The following is an 11,866-nucleotide window of genomic DNA, read 5'->3' as shown; positions in this document are numbered from 1 at the left end:
GTCTAGATAGATAGATACTTGATTCATCCCTGGAAGAAATATATATATATATATATATATATATATATATGTATATGTATATATGTACCGTATATATATTCTATTTTTCATACGTCTATTCTGCTTATTCCTGTTTATGATACCCGACACCCGCCAGTCCATTTTTTGGACTAATTCCTCACCGTAGTTCTTGATTTGGACTATTATGCACCGCGTATATCATCATCACTATCGGCCAATCATGTTGCTGTTTATCGGTTTCCACGCCCCTTTTGGGGCGGATCTGATTTTGGTAACCAATGAGATTTAATCAAAAGAAAGGGCTTTGGGGAGGGCTTTTGGACCAGGTTGGAATTTCCTACCTGAGGTTTGGGGTCTCTCCTGTTCTCCTTGCAGGTTCAAAATGCATTGATGTCTTCTCTCCTTATTTTGAAATTGTATTAAACTATAAAAGTATGTATAGACACTGTAATCTTTTGTTATTGCCGCTAAAGGAACTCAAAGTAGAACTATTCCCAGTTTTTGGGAATATATGATATAAACAGGTATGTACATATGAAACTGTAAATGTAGCCATTATCTTTATACAAATTTAGGAATAAGAGAATAGTGTTTATGCTTTGTCTAAGTAAACAGTTCGACTTCAAATGGCAAAGCCTGACAAAAATGCAGCAAAAGTTGACCGGGGATAATGGATCGCGGCCATAACATTCCAATTCATTTAAAATAAGCCACAATGGCTCAATCATTGAACTAAACCAGAAAACAATGCACTCTGCTGGTCTTTGCTCACAGCAATAGTCGACCGGGGGGAATGGATCGGAGCCCCACGGGTGCTGTTCACAAAACGGAACAAAAGAACCACCGCGCATGAAACAAATTTGCTCCCTCAACCTACGCTCTCCGCAATAGTCAACTGGAGATAATGGATCATGGCTAAAACTGTGAAGTGCATTTTAGGCAGGCACACGACAGCAACCCGATCCGGGAAAAAATGGGTTCTGTCAGCCTTTGCTCTACAGTCCCTGAGCAACAGTCAACCGGAGATAATGGATTGCAGCCAAAACTGTGCATTTTATTTAAGGTGGGCCATATCGTCACACCTCACCGACAAAAGTACCATCTTCTGGTCCCTGCTAACAGCAATATTGGACTGGGGATAACAGATTGCGGCCACATGAGACGTAGTAGCTTTAGGCATTACTTGTTAGCATTACTCATTAACATGGAGCTGTTAGCATTATTTGTTAGCATATAGCTGTTAGCAAAATTTGTCAGCATTTAACTGTTATCTTACATCCGTTAGCATAATTTGTTAGCATGAGGCAGGTAGCATTAGGCCCTGAGCATGACTTGTTAGCATTTAGGTGTTAGCACAACATAGCATGTATCCATAAGCATATTTTGTTAGCATGTAGCCGTTAGCATGATTTGTTAACTTTAAGTAGTCAAGTCAAGTCATGTTTATTTGTTTGGCCCTTAATCACAAAGAGTCTCAAAGGGCTGCACAGACCACAGATTCTTGCAAACTACAGACTATTAGCATGATTTGTTAGCACTCAGCTGTTTGCATGCAACCATAAGCATAATTTGGTAGCATGTAAGCGTTATGTACTCCTTTGCATAATTTGTTAGCATTAAGTAGTTAGCCTTAGGCGTTAGCATCAATTGTTAGCATTTAGCCGTTAGCATAACATTTTACCATATAACCTTTAGCATTATTTGCTAGCATGTGGTTGTTAGCATAATTTGTTACCATTGGGTAGTTAGCATGTAGCTGTTAGAATAATTTGGTAGTATGTAGCCTTTGGCATTTAGCCGTTAGCATAATTTGTCATCATTAAGTAGTTAGCATGAAACCATTAGCATAATTTGTTATCATGAAGCAGTTAGCATTCAGCCATTAGCATGCAGCCGTTAGCATAACATTTTACCATTTAGCATTATTTGCTAGCAGTTGGTTGTTAGCATAATTTGTTACCTTTGGGTAGTTAGCATGTAGCTGTTAGCATAATTTGATAGCAAGTAGCCATTGGCATTTAGCCGTTAGCATAATTCGTCAGCTTAAGTAGTTAGCATGAACTCGTTGGCATAATTTGTTATCATGAAGCAGTTAGCATTCAGCCATTAGCATGAGTCGTTAGCATGCAGCCGTTAGCATAAGGCGTGTATATGTGAGCCATTCGCATGTAGCCGTTAGCATTTACTATTAACATTTCTCCATTAGCATAATTCTTTAGCATTCAGCCATTAGGATTAGTTGTTAGCATAACTCGTGTATATGAAGCCATTCGCATGTAGCTGTTAACATTTCGCCATTAGCATAATTTGTTAGCATGAAAGCGTTAGCGTTTAGCTGTTATTGTGACTTGTTAGCTCATTAGTGACAGTGTTTACAGCTAGCATGAGCTAGCACCATCTAACGATTCTGTAATTTCCCGAAATTTCCCGTTCGCAAATTCCGTACGAGCAAAAACAAAGTCGATTCCGCTTACCTTGACACTGAAATCCTTGTTTCCCGAAGCCCCTGCGGAAGCAAGCAAAAACGGGATCCATTACTAAATGAATCGGCAGCCATTTTGGGGACCAGATATTCCACTTAATCGACACTTAATCATCAAACTCATTTTTACGATTTTTTTCAGGTACCCTTGAACTACACGTTTGCCAGATAAGCAGAACTATATCAAGTGTCTCCAAGGTTCGGCCCGCGGGCACCAGGGTGGCCCCTGAGGACAATTGAGGTGCCCACAGACCTGTTCTGAAAATAGCTCACCAGTGCCGAGTCATTGTGATTTTCTAGTAAAAATTATTTTTAATTAGTCTATTTAACCCAATTTTTAATAGTTAACCTGGTAATAACATAGTAACAACATGGTAATAGTATGATAATTAGCTCTTCAAATAAATACATTTCAGTTCACAGGCTTCATGGAATTATTGATAATTTATTTTAACCAATTAATTAAGAGAATAGAATGTAAGTTGATTCATCTAATAAATAAATGTATTTAATGATATTTGTATTGATTTATTTTACATGAAATACAAATAACTAAATTACAGGTTTCATAAAGTGAATGAGCTAGCTATCTAGCTACCTTTTTAGCTTGGAAGCTAACTATCTTTCTGCCTTTTTTAGCTATTCTTGACCTTTTTTTGCTAGTTAGCCTCATTTCTAGCTAGCTATCTCGCTTTGTTTTAGCTCTCTATCTAGCTGTTTGATGGCTTTTTTCCGCTTTTAGCTAGCTATTGTGCTCCCCTTTTAGTTGTTTTACACGTTTACCTTTCAAGCTAACTATCAAGCTACCTGTTTAGCTATTGGGCAAGACATGTAGCTAAGTAGCTATTTTAGAAATTCATATTTAACTTGGTTCCCTAGTTAGTACCCAAAAGTAACTCTCAGATGGAAAAAGGTTGGAGAACCCTGGCATACATCAAGGACAGATGTCTATTATCTCTTAAAGTGACAGTGTGAAATCATTCACCACTAGAGGTTGTTGTAGCATAGAACTGAGCTAAATTCTGCGCAAACTACGGAAGCCCGAAGGATACATCTCTCATCTCTCGTCTCATCAGCTGCACCGCTTATCCTCAGTAGGGTCGCGGGGGTGCTGGAGCCCATCCCAGCAATCATCGGGCAGTGGGCAGAGGACACCCTGAACTGGTTGCCAGCCAATTGCAGGGCACACGGGGACAAACAACTCACTCGCTCAGTCACACCTAGGGACAATTTGGACCGGCCAATTCACCTGGAATGCATGTCTTTGGAATGTGGGAGGAAACCGGAGTGCCCGGAGGAAACCCACGCAAGCACGGGGAGAACATACAAACTCCGCACAGTAAGGCCGGGAGCTGGATTTGAACCCACGCAGGAGGTTCCCAAGACCTCAGAACTGTGCCGCACACGCGCTAACCACTGCGCCGCCGTGCTGCCCCCGAAGGATACAATTTTACAAAATTCTAAAAGCTAATTCTAGATTTTCTTTTGTTAGCCAGCTAAAGGACATAAAAGCTTGTGTTAATTCCTTTCAGGTTCAAAGCGATGTCAGGATAAAATAAAAAACTATTTTCGAGTAACAAACTTATTTATTTAAGAAAAGTTAAAAAATCGGACAAGGCAAAAATACCCTTAAGTGCCACGGACTGAGGCTTGAGCGTCTTTCTTATACCGTTTCATGGAATTTGATTGGAGGATAGAATAAACCAAATGCACGTAATGATCTGTGACACTCAAGGACAAAGTAAGCTTATTTACATGGAGCAGTTAACAATAACAAAGGCTGCCAAGTGGCTGACATGAGTGGCTAGAGGAGGAAATAGTGGTGGGGGGGAATAGAAGATGCTTGAATCACGAGACTAAGCAATAATCGCTAGCCTGACCAGCTGTGGAGGGCGAGCGACACCGAAAGACAAAGTAGAAGCGGCTCACAATGACAATAGCAGCTTGCAGCCAAGTGGCTAACATGAGAGGCTAGAGAAGGAAACAGTGAAAAAAGTCAAAGATGCCCAAATGACGGGTTTCGGTGATCTTCACATCCATGATAAGCAGTGGAATGCGTGTGACACTGACGAAGCGGGAGCAATTAAGAACAACAATAGTGGCGAGACATAACCTGCAGCCGAGTGGCTAACATGAGCGGCTAGAGAAGGAAACAGTGAAAGAAGTCAAAGATATCTGAATGACAGGACTTGGTGACCATCACATCTATGACTTACTGTGGAAGGCGAGTGACACTGAAGGAAGGAGCGGGACCTGCTAACAATAACAATAGCGGCACGGCATAGTCTGCAGCCAAGTGGCTAACATGAGCAGCTAGAGAAGGAAACAGTGAAAAAAGTCAAAGATGCCTGAACGACGGGACTCGGTGACCATCACATCTATGACTTACTGTGGAAGGCGAGTGATACTGAAGGAAGAAGCGGAAGCAGTTAAAAACAACAATAGTGGCGAGAAATAACCTGCTGCCGAGTGGCTAATAAGAGTGGCTAGAGAAGGAAGCAGTGAAAAAAGTCAAAGATGCCTGAATGACGGGACTCGGTGACCATCACATCTATGACTCACTGTGGACGGCGAGTGATACTGAAGGAAGAAGCAGGAGCTGCTAACAATAACAATAGCTGCAAGACATAACCTGCAGCAGAGAGTGGCTAACATGGGCGGCCAGAGAAGGAAACAGTGAAAAAAGTCAAAGATGCCTGAATGACGGGACTCGGTGACCATCACATCTATGACTCACTGTGGACGGCGAGTGATACTGAAGGAAGAAGCGGGAGCTGCTAACAATAACGGCAAGGCATAGCATGCAGCCAAGTGGCTAACATGAGTGACTAGATAAGGAAACAGTCGAAAAAAAAGTGGAATACGCCTGAAATTCAGTAGTTAAAACAGGTCAATCTCTTCCAGGTGCGTAACATGACAAATGTCTAAACGCGAGAGCCTCAAAAAACGTCATTCTCGTCATTTATTTATATCGCTCGAGTATTTCGACACCACTAGGGGTCGCTACACGAAACCCGGACCCCGCATTCTACATGGCGATCATTCCCCCCCGAGTCTGGAATAGGTTTTAAGGGCGCAACGCGATTCCTCGGGGCTAAGCTAGCTGATGTGGTCTTAGCGTGTAACGTGGACATGCTAACCTGGAGCGCTAGCTCGTCACGTAAGACGCCTTTAGCTAGCTTGAGCGCATTCCGGGCCATAAAACACTCGGGGTCATAAACCCAGAGTGGCGCTAAAGACGGTGAGCTCATACTACGACCCTGAAATGGGACGGCTGCCGACTCGCTTGGAAATGATTTTTAGAAATAGAAAACTGGTTTTAGCTCGGGAGCCACACGCTAGAAACGGATACCGGACTGGTAGATTAAACAGAGATAGAGAACGAGGAAGAGAGATAAAGAAAGGGAGTTAGTGGAAAACAAACTAAGTAAGAAAAACAGAAAGAGGGAACAACAGAGAGGAAAAAGAAAACGAAGAGAAAGAGCGATAGAGTGAGCAAGGGAAAGAATGAGAGAGAGAAAGAGATAAAGAAAGGGAATAAGACGAAAACAAAATAAGAAAAAACAAACAAAGAGAGAAAAAGGAAAACAAAGAGAGAGAAAGAGCGATAGAGTGAGCAAAGGAGAGAACGAGAGAGAGAAAGAGATAAAGAAAGAGATTAGGACGAAAACAAAATAAGTAAGAAAAACAAAAAAAGAGAAAACAGAGAGAAAAAGAAAACAAAGAGAGAGGAAGAGTGATAGATTGAGGAAGGGAGAGAACGAGAGAGAAAAAGAGATAAAGAAAGGGATTAAGACGAAAACAAAATAAGTAAGAAAAACAAAAAAAGAGAAAACAGAGAGAAAAAGAAAACAAAGAGAGAGAAAGAGCGATAGAGTGAGCAAGGGAAAGAATAAGAGAGAGAAAGAGATAAAGAAAGTTATTAAGACGAAAACAAAATAAGAAAAACAAAAAGAGAGAACAGCAGAGAGAAAAAGAAAACAAAGAGAGAGAAAGAGTGATAGAGTGAGCAAGGGAGAGAACGAGAGAGAGGGAAAGAGATAAAGAAAGTTATTAAAACGAAAACAAAATAAGTAAGAAAAACAGAAAGAGAGAAGAACAGAGAGAAAAAGAAAACAAAGAGAGAGAAAGAGTGATAGAGTGAGCAAGGGAAAGAACGAGAGAGAGAAAGAGATAAAGAAAGTTATTAAGACGAAAACAAAATAAGAAAAACAAAAAACGAAAAAAACAGAGAGAAAAGGGAAAACAAAGAGAGAGAAAGAGCGATAGAGTGAGCAAGGGAGAGAACGAGAGAGAGAAAGAGATAAAGAAAGTTGTTAAGACGAAAACAAAATAAGTAAGAAAAACAGAAAGAGAGAACAACAGAGAGAAAAAGAAAACAAAGAGAGAGGAAGAGCGATAGAGTGAGCAAGGGAGAGAATGAGAGAAAACCAGACAAACAGAAAGAAGAGAGTGAAAGAAAGAGAAAGGAAGAAACACAAAAACAAAATAAGTAAGAAAATCAGAGACAGAAAAAATGGAAAAAATAGAAAACAAAGAGAGAGAAAGAGAGAGGGCGAGGGAGAAAACAAGAGAGAGAACGAGAAGACCAGAGAGACAGAAAGTAAAGAGTGAAATAAAAAGTGAAAGGGAGAGAGGGAGAAAGAGAGAACAGAGGGAGAAAAAACAGAGAACAACAGAGAGAAAAAGAAAATGAAGAGAGAGAAAGAGTGATAGATTGAGGAAGGGAGAGAACGAGAGAGAAAAAGAGATAAAGAAAGGGATTAAGACGAAAACAAAATAAGTACGAAAATCAGAAAGAGAGAACAACAGAGGGAAAAAGAAAACGAAGAGAAAGAGCGATAGAGTGAGCAAGGGAAAGAATGAGAGAGAAAAAGAGATAAAGAAAGGGATTAAGACGAAAACAAAATAAGTAAGAAAAACAGAAAGAGAGAAAAACAGAGGGAAAAAGAAAACGAAGAGAAAGAGCGATAGAGTGAGCAAGGGAAAGAATGAGAGAGAAAGAGATAAAGAAAGAGATTAAGACAAAAACAAAATAAGTAAGAAAAACAGAAAGAGAACAACAGAGAGAAAAAGAAAACAAAGAGAGAGGAAGAGTGATAGAGTGAGCAAGGGAGAGAACGAGAGAGAAAAAGAGATAAAGAAAGGGATTAAGACGAAAACAAAATAAGTAAGAAAAACAAAAAGAGAGAACGACAGAGAGAAACAGAAAACGAAGAGAGAGAAAGAGCGATAGAGTGAGCAAGGGAGAGAACGAGAGAGAGAGAAAGAGATAAAGAAAGGGATTAGGACAAAAACAAAATAAGTAAGACAGAGAGACAGAAAAAATGAGAAAAAGAGCAAACAACTAGAGAAAGAGAGAGAGGGCAGGGGAGAGAACGAGGAAGAGAACGAGAAGACCAGAGAGACAGAAAGTAAAGAGTGAAAGAAAAAGTGAGAGAGAGGGAGAGAAAGAGAGAACAGAGGGAGAAAAAAGAGAACAAGAGAGAGACAAAAGAAGGAGCATCAGAGAAATAACCAAGAGAGAAGGAGAGAGAAAGAAAAAAAGAGAAAAGGGTGAAAGAAAAAGAGAGAGTTATTAAAAAAAACTGTGGTTTAGAAAAGAAGAAAAGAGAAAATAAGAGAGAGGGTGTAAGGGGGTAAAGAAAAAGAAAGACAAAAAAAGAGCAAAAGGAAAAGAGAGCAAGTGAAAGAGGAAAAATGAGAGCAAGGGATAGAAAAAGAAATGGAGAAAGTAATATACATCCAGTTGCTGAGAGAGTGGTGCTTGACTTTTTCCAGTACCCTTAAAGGAAGAAATCTAGAACCGAAAAAAAGAAAAGTAGCCTTTGCCTTAGTTTCAAACCCTAACCCTATCCCCACTCTTAAAATTGGTTTAAAACCCTCATTTACAGCCCAAACCCTAGCTTCTAACCAATGTTCCCTGTCCATTTCCCCGTAAACTTTTTCTTCTTTTTTCCGTGTTTTTTTTCTACTCTTTTTTAATTTCTTTAAAAAAAAGTCTCATTGTGTTTATTTTTTCCCAAGCTGTTCCTTTTTTCTTTTTGTTCTCCATTTCCTTTTTTCCTACATTTCTTTCTTTTCTTTTCTTCTGTTTTTTTTTCAAAATGTTTCCTTCTTTTTTTTCTCTTCCTTTTGTTTCTTTTTTCTTTTTGTTCTCCATTTCCTTTTTTCCTACGTTTTTTTCTTTTCTTTTCTTCTGTTTTTTTTTCAAAATGTTTCCTTCTTTTTTTTCTCTTCCTTTTGTTTCTTTTTTCTTTTTGTTCTCCATTTCCTTTTTTCCTACGTTTTTTTCTTTTCTTTTCTTCTGTTTTTTTTTTTCAAAATGTTTCCTTCTATTTTTTCTCTTCCTTTTGTTTCTTTTTTCTTTTTGTTTTCCATTTCCTTTTTTCCTACGTTTCTTTCTTTTCTTTTCTTCTGTTTTTTTTTTTTCCAAAATGTTTCCTTCTTTTTTTCTCTTCCTTTTGTTTCTTTTTTCTTTTTGTTTTCCATTTCCTTTTTTCCTACGTTTCTTTCTTTTATTTTCTTCTGTTTTTTTTTCAAAATGTTTCCTTCTTTCTTTTCTCTTCCTTTTGTTTCTTTTTTCTTTTTGTTCTTCATTTTCATTTTTTCCTACGTTTCTTTCTTTTCTTTTCTTCTGTTTTTTTTTTCAAAATGTTTCCTTCTTTTTTCTCTTCCTTTTGTTTCTTTTTTTCTTTTTGTTTTCCATTTCCTTTTTTCCTACGTTTCTTTCTTTTATTTTCTTCTGTTTTTTTTTTCAAAATGTTTCCTTCTTTTTTTTCTCTTCCTTTTGTTTCTTTTTTTCTCAGCTTTTCACTACTTTTTCATTTTGGTATTTTTTTCTTTTTTGTTCTATTCCCCCCCTTCCTTTAAGTCATTTTGTGCATAATTTTACATAATATTTGGTCATGTTGGGATTAGAGAAGCAAAAGCAACCCGAAGAGCCGTTTAGAACCCGAAAGAGCCGGTTCCTTTTAGTGAGCCGAGCCGAAGAAGCCGGTTCTCGGCAAACTCAACTAACTTTACTCAACTTCGTTCTACTCTGACTCGACTTCAAAATACCGACACAACGTCGGGGGAACCCGTGTATTTTGACCTTCATGCACTGTAACTGACTTAAGTCGCTTCTTAATTAGCAATTTCGAGCCCTGATTTTTGTGCGCTGGCTAGATTTTCTTGTGCGCAGCTTAGAGGGTTTCTAACCCTAGCCCTAACCCTGTTTCAAACCATAACCCTCGCCCTAAACCCATTTTGGAGCCCTACATTCAGTTAAGGGCCCTAATATGGACCTCAAACCCTAGTTCCTAACCCTTAACCTAGACCTACCCAAGCTATAATCCTAGTCCTAACCTATTACGTCATATTTCCTGATGAAGTAGTAAAATAATTCTTAAATTGCACAGAATATTCTAGCACTTATTAGAAACAATATTTTTTGCCTTTTTTTTTTATTAATGAGGGTTTTTTTTTCTTCAAAGTCTCTATGTGACATGTATTACCCTGGAGTGCCATGTCTAATCTCATTGCATACATGACAATAAAGATAATTCTAATTCAAATTGCAAACATGAAAACATGGAAAGGTCCCTGAAAGGTTTGCACCGTATTTTCCGCACTATAGGGCGCACCGGGTTATAGGGCGAACCCCCAAAAAATAGTTTTTGGTCCTATATCTTCCATACATAAGGCGCACCGGATTATAAGGCGCTACAATGGGAACGTCGACAAAACAGTCAGATGGTTCAGTCCAATTTATTACCCCCTTAACATTCCAAAAGCTTGCAAAGAAGCAAATCAAGTCTCAGACATATACGGAAACAGTCTCTGTACAATGTCACTCAAATGCATCGTTCCAAATATCATTCGGAAGGTTAAAGTCTTGAGATTCAAGAAATGCCAACCATTCCTTAGTTTCTATTTTCTTTTTCGCTCGCAACTTTACCGTGCATATGACAATAAACACTTGGAATTGAGTTTAATTTAAAAAAAGACCCATCACAGAAACATCGAAGTCACTCTGAAACAAGATACTGGGAAAATATATAGCCGGAGTAGCTCACCGAAGTCGTTGCGTTCAATAATAATGTGCAACCATGGTCCTCTTATATCCGTGAGTGTAGTAAACCCAGGAGAGTCAAATATTTACAAATACAGAATAGTAAAAAATGTTTTCTCTATGCCGTAGTGCAACCCAACGTGTGATTCACATTCATCTTTTTCGGCCAATTGCAGGCTTTGTTTCGCCCCTTTAGCCTATGCGAGCCTGTAAATGATAAAAAGGATCCGCCCCCTTTACCTCCAAATAACTTTAGCCAATAGTGATCGATTCAACTGATGATTGACACATCTTTTTCGGCCAATTGCAGGCTTTGTTTCGCCCCTTTAGCCTATGCGAGCCTGTAAATGATAAAAAGGATCCGCCCCCTTTACCTCCAAATAACTTTAGCCAATAGTGATCGATTCAACTGATGATTGACACATCTTTTTCGGCCAATTGCAGGCTTTGTTTCGCCCCTTTAGCCTATGCGAGCCTGTAAATGATAAAAAGGATCCGCCCCCTTTACCTCCGAATAACTTTAGCCAATAGTGATCGATTCAAATGATGATTGACACATTGGCTGGGAAATGAAACGCCGGTATATAAATCCCAGCATACACCGCGGACGACTTCGCCTTCGGGGGGAAATCTAGTCGGCGGCTGCTGCATTAGTTGCAAGACTTAATATTGATCCGTATATAAGCCGCACTGTATTATAAGGCGCATGGTCAGTTTTTGAAAAAAATAAAGGCTTTTAGGTGCGCCTTATAGTGCGGAAAATACGGTATGTAAACACATACAAAAACGCACGTTGCGTTCAATAATAATGTGCAAGTCCAGGGAGTTTGACACCCCTGGACTAAGAACGATTTGCAGGATCAGGTGAAGAAAAGTTGCTCAGTGCAATTGCGTAACATCATGGAGGAAGGTAGTAAAAAACACAGGAGGGGGGGTGCAAAGTTGCAACTCAATATGCAACAGGCTGCAGCGAACGAAGGCAAACGTCAGAAAATAGAAGGGGGGGGGGCAAAAGAAGCCAACCTACCATATGAAATCCGTGCAGTGGCTGCAGAAAGTGGGCTGCTTGAAGAATCGCGCCGTGAATTTGTGATTCTTGACTTCGTGGACGTTTTTCTGCCTTAAGGCTCCTTTGCGAGCGAACCTGTTGGCCACGTCCTCCGTGGAAGACTCCTTCAAACTTGGATCGGCCATGTTGAAAAGAGAAAAAGGGAAGGTTTAGGGGGAAAACGAGAGCTCCGGGTGGTTTTTGTTCCGCGAGTGGGGAGATCGACGAGCGTGGACTCGTGGGAGTGAGCGGGCGAGCG

The 11,866-nt window shown here is 39.6% G+C and overlaps 1 protein-coding gene across 1 annotated transcript in view; it reads right to left on the bottom strand.

Moving 5' to 3' along the window:
- The window catches only part of prkcaa (protein kinase C, alpha, a), a 139,686-nt gene extending 127,820 nt beyond the window's left edge, over positions 1 to 11,866 (bottom strand). Inside the window, exons 1-2 of the mRNA XM_088341475.1 lie at positions 11,587 to 11,866; positions 2,496 to 2,527 (exon numbers count right to left, since the gene is read on the bottom strand). Coding sequence (XP_088197601.1) covers positions 2,496 to 2,527; positions 11,587 to 11,753 — 199 coding nt within the window. The 5' untranslated portion in view covers positions 11,754 to 11,866. The remainder of the gene's footprint in view (positions 1 to 2,495; positions 2,528 to 11,586) is intronic.

Source organism: Urocampus carinirostris, chromosome 8 (genome assembly GCF_059441175.1).
Source record: "Urocampus carinirostris isolate Australia breed hairy pipefish chromosome 8, RoL_Ucar_1.0, whole genome shotgun sequence".
NCBI classification, from domain to species: domain Eukaryota; kingdom Metazoa; phylum Chordata; class Actinopteri; order Syngnathiformes; family Syngnathidae; genus Urocampus; species Urocampus carinirostris.
Note: the sequence above shows the minus strand (reverse complement) of the source record. Positions and strands in the feature narration are given on the sequence as shown.